The sequence below is a fragment of the Callospermophilus lateralis genome, chromosome 12 (assembly GCF_048772815.1).
Source record: "Callospermophilus lateralis isolate mCalLat2 chromosome 12, mCalLat2.hap1, whole genome shotgun sequence".
Classification (NCBI taxonomy): Eukaryota; Metazoa; Chordata; class Mammalia; order Rodentia; family Sciuridae; genus Callospermophilus; species Callospermophilus lateralis.
In genome coordinates, this window is record NC_135316.1 from 72043491 (window position 1) to 72063171 (window position 19681).

General features: G+C 39.7%; 1 protein-coding gene across 1 annotated transcript in view; it reads right to left on the reverse strand.

The window, feature by feature from the left end:
* Positions 1-8886, reverse strand: part of Htr2a (5-hydroxytryptamine receptor 2A) — a 56015-nt gene extending 47129 nt beyond the window's left edge. Inside the window, exons 1-2 of the mRNA XM_076872546.1 lie at positions 8475-8886; positions 5362-5562 (exon numbers count right to left, since the gene is read on the reverse strand). Coding sequence (XP_076728661.1) covers positions 5362-5562; positions 8475-8886 — 613 coding nt within the window. The remainder of the gene's footprint in view (positions 1-5361; positions 5563-8474) is intronic.
* Between the last annotated feature and the right edge of the window lie 10795 nt (positions 8887-19681).

Below are 19681 nucleotides of genomic sequence, written 5' to 3' on the forward strand. Positions count from 1 at the left end.
TTGAATTTGCTTATATTGATTTTAGCCGTTTTAAACATCTTTCATATAATTGGTCTATATTTGTAATTTCTGCATTTTTAACTTGTTTGAAAACATCTGACCCACCACTAGGTTACTTAAAAACTATTAAAAAAAAAAAAACCCTGTGAAATGAACTGGGACTCGGGGGTATATGATAAAATAATTTAGTGTGATTATTAATTTTTTATATATTAATAGTAATGTTAGTGTAGTAATTTTGGGGTGAGACTTTAATCAGAAAACGAATAGAAAAGTCTAACAGAAATTCAAAGTAGGTTGGACGGGTAAAGGGCATTCCCTGGAAGGAAATGTGAAATGAAGAAAACATTTGCAAGTAGACCTCTGGGGCAGGGGAAGGTGAATTATTACAAAGAAAACTCCATGGAAAATATAAACTGGAATAAAACTGATGTTGATTGTCACAGTACACACGGACAGGCTGAATTTCAATATCAAAAGGCAGACTGTCAGATTTTGTTTGAAAAGTAAAGTTCATCTATAAATTAGGAAAATGCATACAAAGCAAGGGAACTAAACTGTATGAAAAATGAAGTGACGAGAAAAGCTGCACTGGAGAGATTCAAACGTAAAGGCAGGACGATATTAGTATCAAAGTAGAGTTCGGGGCCCTTTGTTGGGGGCTAGGGAGATAAAAACCCGACTTGTCAAGGCTACTAAGGAGGCCAGGATTTGAGGAGGTCAGATTTTGAAGTGAAGGGAAGAGCAGAACTGGAAGATGATGGTCTGAGCCCTCTTTCTCCTTGAGGCATATTTCAATTGGTGAGTGAGGCTCAGGGGCTAGAGAGTCTGTGGCAGTTCATGGGGCTGGGGATATAAAAACTGCATTTCAAAGCTCATAAAATGGAGAACACATGGAGTTGTCATCTGGGATCATGAAGGAGTACAGTGTAGAGGTGAGGATAAACTAGAAATGGATCAGCTCTTACAAAAATCCTGTTTAAAATAAGTTCAATCCCTGATTTGACTAAGGGGACCTATATTTTTGTCTGTTAAAGCTACAGGATGCCTCTCTGGAGAAATATCAACAGGGCCCAATATTTAATTTAAAAAATTACCATTCCTATCACTGATAGAATCCAGTGAGGGGGAGACCCAGAAAATAGAAATCCCCAGGTAATTCGGATATCCAGAAACCTGTGATTAATATTAAAGAACATAGATGGAAACCTAGAGAATTATTACAAGAAAACTGAAATCTGTAAGAAGTAAATGGAAAAATCTGGACTAGGAATATAATGGCTGAAATTAAAATAGATGAGTCTAGCAACAGAGTAGAAGAGAGGATTAATAACCTAGAAGAAAAGTCAGCAAAATTATCCAGACTAAGGCAAGAAGAGAGGGGCAAAAGTTGGGGGGAAAATGGAGAAAGCTGAGTCACAAGAAACTTGGGTAAAATTTCTGTTGCACCCAAACTGAAGTCCCAAAAGTGAGGGTGAGAAAGAACAGTCAGAAGTAAAAACAAAAGATACTCGTCAAGGGATTTCCCAAAGAGAAAAGACAAATGTAAGAATCAACACAGACCCCGTGTAGGATAAAAACAAAACTAACCCATACCTACGTACATCATCGTCAAATTGCTAAAATACAAATTCTAATGCAGCCAGGGGTAGTGATTGTTAGGGAACAGCAAGAAGACTAACACCTGGGTTCTAACAAAGGAATATAATTTAGAAATTTTGGAATACTACCTAGAAAGTGCTGAAAAAAGACTGCCAACTTTGAGTTCCAAGCTGAGCAAAAATGTGCTTGAAATGAAGTCAAAATAAAGATGTCTAAAGTAACGAAAACTGAAGGAAAAAGAAAAAAAACAAACACCATGATGTTCTAAAGGAAGTTCTTCAGGCATAAGAAATATGAAGCCAGGCAGAGTCATGGAAATGAAAAAGCAATAACAGGACAACATGTGGGAAATAAATATGTATCAATAGAACGGCTATGATGCCATCTTATGGGTTTAGAAATGCACATGCAGAAACCAGGAAACAGCACAGCAACAGGATACGTGGAGTTAAAAAAGTTCTAAAGGCTTTGCATTTACAAGATGTGTTCAAGGAATTGTTTTAGCTACTGAGATCAAAAAGGTATGTTATAATCACTAAAGGAATGTAAAAGAATGAATAGCTAACAGGTTTACAGGAGGGGATTATGAATGAACAATTCCTGATTAGTCCAAAAGAAAGCAAGAATGGAGAGAGATTGGAATGTAGAAAAATTGAGACCAGGAGAGGGGATTTAAATCTAATACTGACTTGGGTTGAATATAAAAGAGCTAAGTAATCCAATTAAAAGTAAGTTTGACTGGATAAAAAACAAGCTTTATTTTCTACAGCTAACATTTAAAATAAAAAAAAAAGCCACAACTTGAAGGTGATAAGATGAAATAAGATATATCCAAAAAAATTGGATAAGAAATTAGCTTAATAAGAATTTATCAAGAAAACTGAGTATCGATAAATTGAAGGTAAAAACTGATTATATCAATAGATGTTGAAGAAGCTCTAATTATTGGTAATAAAAAATAAGTGAGACCACATGCAAATAGAAATGCTATATTTTTATGGCGTCATAAAGGAAATCCTACCATTTGTGATAACAGATGTCCCTTGAGATCATTGTGCTAAGTGAAATAAGTCAAAGATACATTCTGCATGATCTCACTTGTAATTCAAAGCCTAAAAATGTTAAATTCATAGAAACAGAGGATAATGGTAGTTGCCAAGGGCAGATGAAGGAGAAGCGGGGAGATGTGGGTCAAAGGGTACAAACTTGTGTAACTTTAGATCTAATGTAGAGTATGGTGACTAAGCTAATAATATGGAACTTGCTCTTGCAATTTGTTTAAATGTTGTAACCACAAAAGAAAAGGTAACTGGGTGAGATGATGGAATTGTGGTATACTTATATTTTGTGAAATGGTATCAATCACATTGTGAAACTTAAATTCCGTCAATTTGTAAGTTATTCCTCAGTAAAACTAGAAAATTAAAAATTTCCAACTGGACTAAGGATCTAAATTGAAAACAGAGCAAACAAACCAAAAGACAAAACCTCGAGCAACAAACAAAATAACCATAGAAACAGAAATACTAGAGGAAAAAATTCAGGAAAATATTTGTGCTGAGCTTCTTCGGGCCCCTCAGTAGAACTCATGTTTTCATTTTCACATTCCCTACCTGCTCCCTCTTCAGCCAAACATGCCGTAGACTTCTAGAATAAAGGCTGAGTAACTTGTTTTATGTATTTCCTTAACTAACTTCTCCAACTGCACTGTGAGAGATTTTTGAATGTGTATTACATTCCTCAGATTTGCTTTAGAAAAGAAAAGCTTTAGTATGCCCAGTGCCAAGGACATAGCAGATATGTAATAAATTTTCTGTTGACCAAATGGATGAATGACCCTTGGCCAACACCCCCATAACCATTCCTGCCTCCTGGGGTCATAGCCAGAAAGAGCCAGAAGTAGAATTCCTTTTTGGGTAATAGATAAAGCATAGGCTTTGGAGTCAAACTGACCTGAATTGACTCCTGTTTATAAATAATATGTGCAATAGGTGATTTTCTGTAAGATATTTACAGATGTTTACTGGGTCTATAGTCAATGTTAAAAATTGTTAGCTTTATTAATGGTACTACTATGAAGCTTGACTAGGATGAGGGAGTTGGTATGGCTGAGGATAAGAGATGGTGGACCCTCCCAGTTTGTCTCACCAATGGGATAGTGTATGGGGTAAAAGTAGAGTAACTTTACTAATCACTGCTTCATTTGCCTTATACCTGACCCACCTTGCTCATCCTATCTCCCTCTCTGACAATCTGTCTCAGTGGTCCTCAACCCTGGCTGTACATAAGAATCATTTGGCTGCATTCTGGACCAATTAAATCAGAATGTTCTCCACGGGGGCTTACATGTACAACTTGGATTGGAAATTATTGCCCTTTCACTCTTGTTCCTAGTAGAATAAATCCTAGATTGCAGAGGCCCAGAAACCACAGCATTTTCCTGGAGCAAAAATTATTTCCTAAGGAATGTGGTTACCCATAGCAGAAAGAGCAGGGTTTGGTGCTAGAAGCTCAGAGTCCTAGCTGTGGCACAAGTTGAAGGTGTGACTCAGAAACCCACAAGACCTCTGTCTTCTGGTTACCTAACTTATCAAGTAAGTGTGATAGAATTTTCTACTATAAACCATAATGTGTAGATCAAATTGGAAAATGGATAAAACTTTTCAAAAATTTGGTAATTACTCAAATGTAACTTGTTACTGTTCTTATCAGAATTAAAGAAAATTCCACTGCACATCTTACCACCTGTGGGCTATGCAGAAACTATCCCAGTTTCTTCAGCTATGAAATGGAGATATCTACTCTGCTGATTGCATATTAGTTCCCACTGCAAGAAAAAGTGGGAACCAAATATATGAGGTTGTATTGAGTGCTGGCTATTATTGATTGGTATTTTGTGACAAAGTTGCATCTTTACACAAGTTCTTGAATTTCAACTTGCCATCAAATCCCATGACCTCTCATGGAAGTAGATACTGGCACTCATATGACCTTAAATATATATGGCATTTCCATCTCAGGAGCTTTGAGACTTTGTAACAAGTCTCAGGGAATCGTTGGTTACAAATAAAGCTTGCTGAAGTGATGGGTACAATTGACATTGCTGCCTGGGAACTGTCCCTTCGGTTTCTATTACCTGGGATTTCCTGACTTAGGTTGATTACATACATTCACTTCTTGCCAGTATTGATCATCTGTCACACACCTAACTAAAGTGGGTTGAAGTCCTGTGGTCTGTGGTATACAAATGGAGACGGGCCGAGAGGAACTGAGCAGGCTGAGATGCATGGTTCCTAAGCAAGTCCTGCCATTTCTCTCTGTCCTCACCTCCCTCTGAGTTGTAACCTGGTACCTTTCTCCTGAAGCCTTATGTTCTCTGGTATGGGCATCTGTACACTTGTATTGACCATAAGTCCACTGATTATAAAATCAGAGGTTTCTGGTAGATTCAGAATTCTGAATAGTGAACTTGAAAGTGACAATTGGGGAATACAGCACAGCTATTCCTGATTTTGTCCCTATTGTTATTTTTATTCTTACCTGGGCAAAGCAATACAAATAATATTGTCAGCCAGTGACATAAACAGATTTTCTTTTCCTATAGCAAATCTGATAATTACTATGTTAGGACATAATCTTGAAACACCCCAAACAATATATTCAGCTCGATGTCAGGTTTCAATGCAATGAAACAGAACAAGTCTCCCGAGAAGGCATGAACTGTCATTTCAAACAAGGCTGGCAGATGCTCCTGCTTACCTACAGATATGGTCCAAACAGCAATGATTTTCAGAAATGCCTTAGTTCTGGAGTTAAAGCGGCTGTGGTGGATGGGATTCTGGATGGCGACATAGCGGTCCAGGGAGATGGCGCAGAGGTGCATGATGGAGGCCGTGGAGAAGAGCACATCCAGGTAAATCCAGACCGCACAGAGCTTGCTAGGCAGTGGCCACCGGTACCCTACAATACAGAAGCTTAGCATCAGTCAGCAGCCTCATGCCTCCTGAGGCAATGGTTTTCATTTTGGTGACAGGCACAAGTGGTGGCATGGAATGATACAAGAAAATTTCAGTATCTGAACAAACTCTAATAGCAACTTTGTTTAACTGCAGTACTGCTGACCTGACTGATGAACATGAGGTTTGAACATTTCTGGTGTCTAGAATTATCAGTGTGGTATGGTTAACTTGGATGGTTACTCTTTAGGGATTCTCCCCTGCTCTATTCACCTAGCAAAACTACTTTTTCAAATGAATTATGTTCAAAGTTGTGATGTGTTTTGAGTTCCTCTATTTGGGTACCTCTCACACTGTACTATCATATTTTTCTTCAGGGTTTAAGTCCTAAGGTTAGTCTCGTATTATTATCCTAACTATCATCTAGTCTCACAGTAATAGCAATAAATGGTATTGGTAAGTGGCTAAATGGTTAAAAATCCAGATGGGGACTTTATTTGTAAAAAAAAAAAAAAAAAAAAAAAAAAAAAAAAAGAAAAATGAAAAATAATTGTCTACTGATACTTTTGGTGTTAACCTCAAACATGGGGAAACTTGTGTCCTTTCTCTGAGCTTTGTTTCAGGGCAGTAGTTCTCAAACTTCTGGGAACAGGTGACTCTTTTAAGTGCTTCTTAGAATAGGGACTGCTGGACCCACCTCTGGAGGTTCTGATCCAGTACCTCTGGAGCAGGCTGAAAAATTTACATGTCTACCCAATTCCCAGGTGATGCTGCTGGTCCAAAGACCACACTTGGAGAACTCAGACTGCCATTCTTACTCCTGGATGTCACATTAAAGTCAGCTGGTGAGCATTAGACACGGATCTGGCTCTGATGCCCAGGCCAAACAGTAGAATTAAATAATTCTCTCAGAAGGATGGCGGGAGGTGGGCTACAAATATTCTAAGGGCTTTAGATCTCCCTGAAAGATTGCTATCCAGGCAGCACTGCAGGCTATCTCCTGTGTTAGGAAGATAGAGGACGCCTTATGAACACAAGCAAAGTGTCCGTGTTTCTGTGTGTTCTGGAGGGAGCAAGTGGTTATATAAAGCGTTAATTAGTTTTGCTAACAGTATAAGCAGTGGTGTTAGATCTGCCTGCATGAGAGAAGGAAAATTGTAAAGATTGCTTTCCTTTACGCTACCACAGACCAAAAAGCTGAGCAAACTCTCCATATATGAACCTACTGTCTACCAAGATGTCACAAGGGATATTTAGATAAGGAAAGGGTGCAGGACAGAGCTTGAGCAAAAAGAAAGTCTTCTTTGGAAGAGCCCCAGCTAGGGAAGCAGGCTCTGCCTGTTCCCAACTGATGTTGGCTCTCAGAGCGTTTTTTTTTTTTTTTTCCTGGAAGGAGGCAGCCACAGCCACAGACCTTAGTTTGGTGGGACATATCCTTTGGTGGGACTGCTGGGCGCCCCGCAGGTTGCCATAGGCATAGGGACCAGTCTGGGGTTGGGGGCAGGACTCTGGGCCGAACCAGCCATGCGCCCAGCAGCTGCCGCCAGGGGGCGCCCCTGCACCCTGAGCCCGTGGTGCCAGTGGTCGCCTTCCAAGCCCAGCTAGAGCGCTCCCGCCCATCCTGCGGGGCGGCGGGGGCGGGGAGAAGGAGGGACGCACTGGGCTGGGGGCGGTCACCCCCCTCTTGCCGAGGTTCCTGCACAGTCACCCTCCTCACTTCCCGCCCCCACTGGATTTTGCCTTTGAGCGTGGGGCGGGGTTTTAGAAGTGAGAAGTCCTCCAGAATGTCTGGGAAATGACAGGCAAATTTAATGAAATTATTTAGGTGTGACATTTGCATGGTGAAGCGGGGGTTAGCCTTGCAGTGATCATTAATGACCCTGTACAAACTGATGCCTGCTCTCCCTTGCTTACCTCCTTCATACTGTTCAGGGATAGATGAATTTTAAAAGAAAAATTAGACTTTAAACTTGGCTAGAAAATCTCCTCTCACAGGCACCTCGTTAGCCAATCTCTAAGGTCCAGCTGATTGCCAATGTGCCAGTGTCGGCAACCTCAGTGTTCTCTCTTTGGCTCTCTGTTTAAGGAGAAATCTGGCTGTACCATTCATATTTTGGAAAGAATATCATTCTCCCCAATGAAGCCGTCCCAGTGTTTGCAGACTTGCTGAGAGGTTTGACTGTGTCAAACTCTGTTGAGAAGAAAGCAAGATTAATCTCTTTCCATTTGTTTTCCACCCTCCTCCAAACCAGACTGGAGGAGTTTTATGCATATGCATTTTTAAAGAGTTGAGGATATAATTCAAAGGCACTTTTCCAAATTAGCTTCTTTGGGCAGGCAACAATTAAAACTGGAGTAATTCATTTATTCTAATGGAGACTTTGAATGTTTTAACATTAAACCCACTCCACCACTAATGTTCTCTCTGCAAATGTTCCAAGGTAATTGGGAAGGTTTTACCACTCCATTAAGAAGTGCTGAAAACTGTGTGACAAAGATAAAACTGTTCTGTCCTAAGTCTGGAATAATTAGGTGGGAATGTAAAGGATTAAGAATCAAGTGGATTCAGAATTTTGGGTAAGTTATTGCTTGATGATGATATTGGGATATTTATAATCATTATTGCATACACCCCCATGTTTTGAAGCACAAACTTGTATCATTATCTTCCTACATAAAGTGTATACAGAAAACCCCAAAATGATCAGCTAATGTTGTCTAATTTTTGTTTTTCAAGCGAAACATCATTTTAAGGGTTAAAATTTAAGTAACTAGCATAACATGGTGATAGACCCTGGTCTACAAATAAACCTTCATATTCACAGTTCACCCGCTGAGCCCCTGCTCATCTGCTAACAGCATGCACATGCTCTTTGTGATCAGTGTGGGTACAGCTGGGAAACTAATGCCACTCACCATACAGGATGGTTAACATGGACACGGGCATGACAAGGAAACCCAGCAGCATATCGGCTATGGCAAGTGACATCAGGAAATAGTTGGTGGCGTTCTGCAGCTTTTTCTCTAGGGACACTGCCATGATGACGAGTATGTTTCCAGCAATGGTTAGAATAATCACTACAGCTGTCAATAAAGCAGACCAGTTTTTTTCCTGGAGATGAAGTAAGGAGAAACATGTTGGTGGGAGGCACCCTTCACAGGAAAGGTTGGTTTGGTTTTCATACTCTATTGTCCAGTTAAATGCATCAGAAGTATTTGCTTCTCCAGAGTTAAAGTCATTATTATAATGCCTTGTGTCATCGTTTAATTGCATTAAGGAGTTCGGAGTTGAGCTCAAAGAAGAATTTTCTTCACAGAGAATATCCATGTCGGAGTCGGAACTTGTAGCAGATGAAGTGTTGAAAGACTGACAAGTTATAGCCTCTGCTCAACGTTTATCTTTCTATCCCCGAGCTCTGTCGTGCGGATGCTGATGTACATGTGGGACTCCTTTGCAGTCTTTTCCCTCTCCCATTATTATCATAGTAGTTAAGAATGGCAATGCTCTTTAGATTGCTTGCCTTCACAATTTTAGTGGCGTCCTCTGTTGGGTTGTATTTTTTTTTTTTTCCACCAAAGAAGGGCAAAATAAGCAGAATGAACTTTTATCACAGAGGTTGCAGAGTTTTGAGAATTCAGGAAGTCAAATGTGATCCTGGCCAAAGAAGAAAAGTTTTGTAACTACTAAGAATCTCTCTTAGTTATATCTCATTTGATTGGATAGACAGATCACCTAGTTTAGCCACAGTAATGTTCAAATAGCATGCAATCCAAAACAGGATGTATACAGTCTATATTAGGAAAGTCCATTAAAATTGCATCCAGAGTTAAACCCATAGTAATGGGATATACTTTGGGTTATAGTTCTCAGTCTTAGGCTGAATTGCCGCAATTGCTATCAGGAATTTCAGCTTGTATTATGTTGCTTAGTTAACAAAAGGAAAAAGAAAAAGTCCTGAAGATTAGCAGACAACTTTCCACACCAGAAATTCTCATGGAAATGATTACATTTTGGCCAAGCATGATTTCAAACCAGAAAAGAAAATTACACAGCAATAAAATGAGAGCAGCATGAGAACTTACATTTGTCTTCAGGGGTCCATACGGTAGACATACTTGGCTATTCTGTGCCTAGCTGCATCTCGCATGGTAATGAAGCCGGTGTAAAATCCCCTCTTTCTGAGCTTCCAGCAGCATAATATGATAGTAATTTGATTTCTCTTTTGCTGACTTCAAAAACTGCATACAAGAGTCGAGCCAGTTCCAGCACTGTGAGGTCCCTGTTGGCTTCCTCTGCCACCGTTCGGCTTGGGTCCTCCCTCCCTGTGGGGCTCGCCTGAGCAGGCACACATTGATAAATCATCCACAAACCCCTCTCAAAGTGACACAAAAGAACTGCACGGGAAAGTAGGAAGAGCTGTCTGCACCCAGGGGCTCCTGGTTTCCACGGGGATGGAGCTGCTCTCTGGCTGCCTCCTTCACTTCATCAGACCTCCCTCTATGTGTATGTCATAAACTGCAAGGTAGCAACAGCCGGGGAGGGCGGACCAAACAGGCTTTTTTTTTTTTTTTTTCCTCTTTTTTGCTACATGTTAACATTGGGAAGTTTTTCTTTGCTTTAAAAAAGAAACTGGAGAAATGCTCTTTTGTGCAGATTCTTGATGAGGCAGGTAAGCCACACAGTGGTTAATCTTTTAGCTTGAAGGGTGAAGCAAGAACATAAATAAGGCTAGAAAATGGAATGTCCTGAGAGCTGGAAGCATACATCACTTCCATCCAAAGCCAACTGTGTTTCAGCCAAGTGGAATTACTTGACTTCCGCAACATGGGCTCAGGGTGGCAGGAAGGGCAATGACACTGATAAACTTATAGTGCTATTTTTATTTATGGCTAAATATGTACACCATTCAGCTAGATTATTTTTCTTCAGAAATGTACCACCCAGAAGTATTTTAAAACTTCACATGTGATAGAGGATGAGTTTTTTTTTTTTCCCCAGAAATAACACTAATGACAACATGCTTTATATGTAAGCTGTTTCCCAAGGAGTTTTTGTTTGTTTTAATTTGTTTCCACGTTTTCCAAGTAGATTTTAAGGAAGGCAAAAGTAGCTCCGTATTTTTACAGATGAGAAAATGGATTCCTTCCTGAATAGTTGGGACTTTCTAGGTTTCTGTCCATCTCTGGCCTTTTCTTATTCTTTACATTCCCCTTAGACAATGCAACCACTCTCAGTCCTTCAAAATGTTTGTGGCCAAATTTTGTACCTTAAAAGGTAATTATTTCCCCTCAGTTCCAGACCTAAATATCAGGTTGCCTTCTGGATGCTTCCATCTGCAGCCTAGTCTGTCATTCTCCCTTGTCCCACTTATATCTCCGGGATTATCCCCACCCCTTCTCCTGGTTCATGGAGTCACCTCGTCATACAGCTAGCTGGTGATACTACATGACTCTTCCTTCCTTCTCACTGCCAGATCTCACTAAGGGTCCAGGGCTACCTCTGTATGCATGTTTCCCCAATCTCTTCTCCAACCCACAGGTAGGTGGATGCTCTTTGGTTGAGGGCTGCTTCATGTGCCTCCTGGGCTGCCCTGTGGCCATCCTCCTGCCCACCACATCAAACACTTGTGCAGTAGAGCATGCAGCTGAGAACACAGCTTTGGAATCACGGTTGTTTGTGTTTGAATTCCAGCTCTCCAACTCAAAAATAGGAGACTCCCAAACAATCTGGTGGCTCCCTTTAAAGCTTAGCATTCTCCCTTTATACAAGGCAATAATAGCAGTACCTTGTTCAGCGGATTGTAGTAAAGCTAGAATGAGATAAAATTTGCAAATATTTAGTCTGGTGCTCTCGGTGCATGTTAACCATTGTATTTGTATTCGTATTGATATTATTACAAAATTCGCATCATCCCGTTGCCTCCATTCTTCCAGTCTCTTCCTTGGGGGCTGTATGATTCCTTTCTTAGTCTGCTAGCTCCCCAGTACCCTTACTTTTCAGGCTCTAACTCTTGCTCCTCTCCTGAGCAGCCTACCCGCAGACTTGTGCATTTCTGGACATTTTTATGACTGTGAACTTGCAGTTCCATGTGTCTGGAATGCTCTCACTGCCCCTCTCGGTGTTCATCTGGCAAATTCCTACTCAGTTTTCAAGGCTCGATTCCAAAGTTATCTCCTCTGAGAATCACAGACCCGCCACGTATACATTTTTAACCTTAATTAAGCTTTTAACTACCTTTTGAGCTTGATGAAGGCATTTAATCTACATTTTAGTTTCTTCATTTGTATATAGGGAATGTTATTAATACTATCACTGTCTCAGGATTAATTCGAAAGCTAAATCAATTGCTAGATGAGCCAGACACAGTTTAAGCACACAATAAAGGTTAGTTGCTATTGTCACCAAGCCTATTCCCATCAAGTTTGCTGTGGCTCATCTTCAAAAGCCATGGCATCTTTTGCTATCTTCCATTTTAGTACTCACATGTAGCACATAAGTTCATAAAGGCAAGAGTTGTGTATCCTGTTCATGGTTGGTTCTTAGATATACTTGAATGAATGAATGAACATATGGCTGATTTATGATGACCTGTTTACGTGTCTATCCTCTCTTCCATAGGGAATTTCCTGTTCATCTCTATACCTTTAATATGAAGCCTGGTGTCTCAAAAAGGATGTTACTCAGCAGATATGCTTAGATTGAATTGTTGAAATATTAAAAAGGACAACTGGGGAGAAGTCTAGAATCTTTTAAAAAATTACTTTGTCCAATGTGATACTCAGAGGGCAAAGGACTTTTAAAAAATATTTGTTAGACAATTACTGTAAATCTTTGTGTTTTTTTTTTTTTAATTTGGTACCAGGAATCAAACATAAGGGTGCTTAACTACTGAGCTACATCCCCAGATCATTTTATTTTTTATTTAGAGACAGGATCTCATTGAGTTGCTTAGGGCCTCACTAAGTTGCTGAGACTGGCTTTGAACTTGCAATCCTCCTGCTTTAGCTTCTGAAGCTGCTCCAATTATAGGTATGCATCACCACACCTGTCCACTCTAAATCATTTTGAAGTTAAATTTTGTTTTATGGATTTCTTATTTCCTTAGAGAAGTCTGATGTCTCATACCTCACGAAGAACCTTTAGCTTCTCCTCACGGCAAAAGTAGTCGGCGAGTTTCTTGTTCTATGATTTACACTCTGAAGTAGAGTTGTTAGTAACCATCTAAGATTATTTGCAGTTTTATGATTACTTGTTATAGAAAAAAAACCAATATGAACACGGTCTAGGACTTTGGCTACTGATTCTTAAACAGAGCTTGTCCATTAGTAGCATGAGTGTCAGATTTGGTAGAATTTTTTTTTTTTTTTTTTTTTTGCAGGTCTGAGACTCCTTTTGAGTTTGGCGAGACTGGGGTATCTTGGCTGCTGATTTATATGCTGACGTGCTGTCCAGCTCTCCCTTCACACCTCAGGCACTCACTTTCCCCGTTGCTGGAAATGGTTCTCAGTTCTCTGCAAACTACCCTCAGCCAAAGAGAACTTCTTGCCCATGGTTAAGCCCTGTCCCCAGGACAGCCTGCATATAAGGACTAGTCTGATCTGAGGTTGTCAATGTCTAACCCTCTTGTCTTTAGGCTGAGTAACCCTCAGGGCCTACCTGATTCCAGAGCCCTCTACAGGATCCCTGAGGTTTTTCTTGGGAACAAATCACAATTAAAATGCTTCTGGACCCTGTCAAGCCCTCCCCCATCCCCTACAGGTGGTCTGTGAGCTCTTCCCAGCAAACCTTCTGACACTCAAGTCTGTCTCAGAGCTGACATCCTGGGGGTCTCAATCTAAGACTTTTTAAATTTGTGTTTTGATGCCTCAATAGCACCTCTGGATGAGATGGATGTCATTCAGGGAACAAAAAGTTAAGTGTGGTCTATATGTGGGTGACTGCTCCCGTGGCATAAACTTGGAGTTCTCCAATTGACAACTGACTTTACTTCCGAAATATAGCCAGAGGAATTTAAGGTCAACAACTCCAAAACTAAATTTATTATTCTGGGAAGAACGCCATCAGTAATTAATTGAACCTTATATACGGGGGTGCATTTTACAATTAGTTTATTCTGAAGAGTTCACCAGAAAGTGATTGCTTAAAAATTAGATGTTGATTTATTTTTCTAACTGGCTGCAATAGTATTTGTAGTCCTAAAATTTTTTTATGCTGAAGTTATTGGGTTTCTGAAACATTAGTGCCTTATAGATGTTGTGTAGAAGGAAAAAAAAAGTTCTTTGAGCACATAAAGCTGTAACATACTGCATCTCATAGCCTCCTTTAGGAAATGCACAGTGCACATTAGCATATTAAAGTCTGTGAGAGATCCTGCAGTAATGAAATCTGTTTATATTTGTCTTATTTTTCCTCTTCCAGAATACTCCTTGTAGGTCAATTTTATTAGTTTAAATTGTTCTATTTTACTTCTGTTAAATTATAAAGTATGTGGTCCAGTGGTTTTTTAAAAATTTTTTTTTGACAACTGTATATGCCCTTGTAACCATCACCTAAGTCAAGATATCTACCATTTCCATCACTTCTGAAAATTCTCTGGTGCTCCCCTCCCCCTTTTTTGGTGGGGGTGGTACCAGGGATTGAACTTGGGGCCACTCAGCCACTGAACCACATCCCCAGCCCTATTTATTTAGAGACAGGGTCTCACTAAGTTGCTTAGCGCCTCACTTTTGCTGAGGCTGGCTTTGAACTCATGATCCTCCTGCCTCAGCCTCTTGAGCTGCTGAGTTTATAGGTGTGTGTCTCATGCTCTTTTTTGCCTTTCACTTAAGACAAAAATATACCATGTATTTTCATTTATGTTTGATTTCTTTTGCTTCATAGTACTTTTCTTTCTTTTTTTTTTAAATTTTATTTATTTATTTTAGAGAGAGAGAGAGAGAGAGAGAGAGAATGAATTTCTTCAATATCCATCTTTTAGTTTTTAGCGGACACAACATCCTTGTTTTGTATGTGGTGCTGAGGATCGAACCCGGGCCGCACGCATGCCAGGCGAGCGCGCTACCGCTTGAGCCACATCCCCAGCCCCTTCATAGTACTTTTCATTTTTAAAGAATTATAGTCTGAGAAACTCTTAAAGGGTGTGAACATTTAGGGATCAACCCTTCGTGTTTTGTTTTCTTGTTCAAAGGAATGTAGACCAGATCCTTGTTCTGTCTTTCACAGCCTAATTTTTCAAGATGGTGCCAGCAGCATAGAATTCCATTATTCTTTTTTGTCTTTTGATGTGCTGGAGATTGAACCCAGAGCCTCAAACATGCTAGGCAAATGCTGTACCACTGAGCTATATCGCCAACCACTCATTTTGTTTCTTAAAAGTATATCTGAGATTTTATTACCCAGATCTTATCAATGGTCTGAGAATAAGAAAAAAATATTCAGAGGATTTTTCTGAGTGATATTTAATCTATTGCTTCTTTTGACTGTTCTAATTCTCGGGATTGGAAAAAACCAGACTTCAGGAATCCTGTGTACCTGGAATATACAATGTTTTGAAATGCCATTGACTTGCATCAAAAGAAATAAGGACCTGATATGAGCTAATGACATCTACTTTTAAAATTTTCTGTGATATTTAGTTTAACAATATTTATTATTTGAACAGGTAATTGTGTCGAGCACTATTTTATGTGCTGAGTATACCTATGATGGTGGATAGGGTTCCTGCTTTATTTAATTCAATTCACTCAAATAATTGGCTACAGCACAGGTGTGTATAGAGATAAATTTGGGAGTTGATGGCATATTGCTGGCATTTAAAATGGGTGAGATTATGTAAGTGAGTAGAGATACACAAGGCACGAGGTCTGAGTACTGAGCTCTGGATTTTAGGGCAGGGAGGTGTGGAAGAAGTAGTCATGGAGGTTGAGAAGGGGCACCCAGGGAATGAGGGAGGGACACAGAGAACTTGGTATCTCAGAAGTTGGTTGAAAGAAGTACTATCAAGGGGAGAGAGTGCACAGTTAGGTCAAATGTTCCTGATAAGTTGACTATCACAGGGACTGAGTAGAATACAATGAAGACTGAGGACCATTGCATTTGTCAAAATGGTAGTCTCTGGTGGCCTTGATAAGAACTGTTCCACTGAAATGGCTGGAATTATAGCTCAATAAGTGGGTTCAAGAGAAGAACTGAGGATGAGTATGGACGATGACTTTGGGAAACAGCAGAGAAATAGAATATCAGTTGAAGGGATACGAGGCAAAAATATTTTTTTTCAAGATTGGATAAATTATATATATTGCTGTGTATGATCCACTAGAGAGGGAGGGAAAAATTGGTGCAATAAATGCAACAGAGAATTGTTGAAATGAGGTTGAGTAGATGAAAATGTACAAATACTCAAGTGGAGGGTTTTTTTCTGTCATAGCCAGAGAGAAGGCAGAAGGTATGTGCCCAGGTACACACAGCTGGCAGATGTAACAGACGATGCCCAGACCCTTTGAGAGATTTGTATTCTGGTTAAAAGAGACGGTAAATAGGTATTTTTACATGCTATAGAAGTTCTATGAAGGAGATTAACGGATTCTGTGATCAAGAGTGTGAAAGTTTGAGGAATAGCTTTTTATACGGTGGTCAGAGAGGGAGGATTGGGGGCAGTGAGGCAGGGAAGGAGGTTCAGCTGAGTGTCATGTAAGCCTTTCTGGGTCAGGGTAATGGTCCAGATTCTATTTTAAGTACAGTGGGAAGCCACTTAGGGTCTTAGGGAGTGAAATGATTCCCAGGTTATAAAAGGATTGTGGTTGCTGTGTGGAGAACGGGTGGAGGGTAAGGAGAATGGAATGAGGGAAATTGGTTAATAGTGATTACCTTGTTCCAGTGAAGGGTGCTGACATATGGAGATGGAGAGAAGGGGACAGAAATAATTTAGAAACAGACTCTGGCTTATTATGAGTGGGGTGGGTGAGGAAATAAAGGCATGGATCAAGGATCACTTTAAGGGTTTCTCAGATTGAGCAGCTGGGTAGGTAATAGTATCATTTATGGAAATGGGAAAAAATGCAGGGTTGAGCTGGGAAAATGATCCACTGTGTTAGCGGAAGGCCCTTCTCAGATTATCTATTTTTGCTGTGTTTTTATTTGGCCACATTGGCTCTGGAGCCTGACTCATCCTTAGGTGCTTCAAGAGGCATCACATTTATTTCAGGTCACAGGGAGGCCATTTGGTGTATTATTACTCTGGAGGTAAATAGCACTCCAGTCAGTTAGTAACCTAAAAGTATAAGTGGATTTCCTGAAATATCTAATTTACTACCAGGCATGACCTGGGTTTGGGAGAAATGAATATATTATCACGTAGCTTCTCATTATAGAGCAAGATGATAACATTTCTTATAAAAAAGAGTACAGAACTATTTAAAGCAAAAAATACTTTTTGCTAGTTTCACAAAATTTCGAAGGTGTCTATTGGTTGAATCTTGAAGACATTTGGCCAGGAGCCCAAATTTTGTTCTGGCACCAACTGTTAGGTGTCTGTGGTATGTGCTGAAGGAATATTTGAGACAGATTTATTGCTTACCCCTAACTAAGGGTAACTTCCGAATTAAGAGAAACATTTTGGAGCAGTTTTATCAAACTAGCACTAGGAAACCAGGCAGTATATGAGAGGAAAATAGGAGGTATAAAAGGAAAAGAACCGAAGTTCATCATTCAAAGGATAGATTTTTAACCTCTTTGGTTCTTTCAATGAAGGAATCTTTTAGCAGTCTGGTCTAATTGTGTCCTTGGACTTGACCTATATTAGCATCTTACTTCCTCTGTGAAGAATGACAATGAGGAATAGGGGAAGTCTTGAATTCTTACAGGATGAAATGAGTGGTAGACCACACCCTGGGTTCCTCTGTTTTCCAGTGGGTTCAGTAGCCACAAGTCAGTATAAAGTACTGCCTTCTTGAAAAGATGTCATTAGGTCAGAAAAGTCAAGTTCTCACCTTCATGAGACCACTTTTCAAATCCAAGTTATTGTTTTCTGTTCTGTTTTCTACCTGATGTGGACACTTCAGGTAGTTAAGTCCCTCAAGGCCTTTTATAAATCGAGTCCCCAAAGTCACTGAAATGGACTGGAACATTACTTCAATTTAGTTACTCCTAAAGGCACACTATATATTGAGATAAAATGACTCTTCCTGTCTATTTTCCATCTCAACGCTCGATTATTGCTGTTCAGAATAAGGTTGTAGGTCAGTATACCTTGTGTTAATCTGCTTTCCGTTACTGTGACAATATACCTGAGATGAGAAACTGATGAGGAGAAAAGGTTCATTTAGGCTCAAGTTTTTAATCCATGGTTGCTTGGCCAAGTTGCCTTGGTCCTGTAGTGCTACAGTACATCAGGGCAGGAATGTGGGACAGAGGAGGTCAGAAAAACTTGTGGAGGATATGAAACAGAGAATAAGGGGATGGGTCCCCATATCCCTTTCAAGGGAATATCCTCAGTGACCTAACTTCCTCCAACTAAATCCCATCAATGGCGCCAAGACTGGGGACCAGGCTTTTAACGCGTAGGCCTTGGGAGCGCATCTTGGATCTAAACAATAGCAGACCTCCTCAGTTTTGGAGTAAAAAAGATACTCATGAACAAGTTTTATTGGTAAAAGTTAATCGCTCGAGTTCCCATCTGCCCTTAAAACGGGATGTTTAATCCCTCCCCCCATTTAGCCCTTCACTATCTCCACATCTTTTGAAATTGCTAAGTGTTAGGGGATCTTGGACTTAAGAGGTCAGTCCTGCTTCAGACCTCCTGTGGGGAGAGAGTTGATCAGTCCACAGTTGCCATTGCTTCTTGCTGCCACACAGTGTCTCTGTTGAAGCCTTTTCCATCCCTTAGGAACAGTGTGTCTTCAGTCACGGAGCTGCCCTGGTTCCTGGGTGCTCTGCAGTGGTTAGGAAGTGAGACTCTTCCTTTATTCTCAGGAGGTGACCATTGTACCCGGAGTCGAGACTGGAGTATGTGAGTTGTTTCTAGAGATCCTCCCTGTCCCTTGGAGGTTGTGAACCCTCAGAGGAATCAAAGATTGGACAGCTGCCCTTAAAAATTTTAAAGGAGACACATTCACAAAATGAGTTGACATTTGTGTTCTTTAGGTTCCTTCCAATCCTGATATTGATTTTGTAAATCTAAACAAAATGAAAATATTGATATCTTAAATCTGGTTGGGATTTCATTCTTAAATGTAAAAAAAAAAATTGTAAACAATCCATGTAAAAGGGTTTCTTTTCTAAACTTCACATTCTATTTCCTTCTAGATATTTTATTTGCTAATATGTGAATGTTTGCATTTTTGTGTTATGCATATGTATGATTTACATGTGGTGTTTATGAAACTTCAACATATACAGATTGGTAATAGAATTCAACAGATGCATATACTATAATTCATTTATTTTTTCTTTTTTTCAAATAGATTAAATAGAATATTGGCATTTCAAGTACCAAATTTCAAAGATGCCACCAAATAGCTCTCAAACATAGTATGCTAATTTAGAGTCTTACCAACTACTACTCAGTATTTTCCTCACACCTGCTATAGGGTTCTTTAAATTGGCAGTTCAAACACCAATGTATCTTATGAACTACCATATGGTTATTCTAATAAAACTTGTGTCAGGCTATAAAACAAGATTCTTTTTTTATTTCTAATGAAGATACTTAGAAGTTTGTATATATGGAAAATTCTTTTAAGTCCTAAAAACATGACAAGAATTTCAGAAGCCACTATCTTATTGATTCAGAAAAGCCCTGGTTTCCACACACAAAATCACAACACAGTTTGAGATTCCTGGATTTTATCATTTCTATTAGTGTTTCTTTAAACTGAATTTTAGCAACTTGTTTCTAGATAATTTCTTTGCAAAGATGAAATGCTTTTCTGTACATCATTTACATAAGAAGCCAGTCTAGGGCTGGACATATAACTCAGTTGGTAGAGTGCTTGCCTTGCATGCAAGGTCCTGGGTTCAACATTCAGCACCAAAAAGGGGAAAAAAAAAAAGTCAGTCTAGAACATACATATTTTCAGAAAATATTTCATCTACTAATGCACTGTGAAAATTTGACATACAGGAT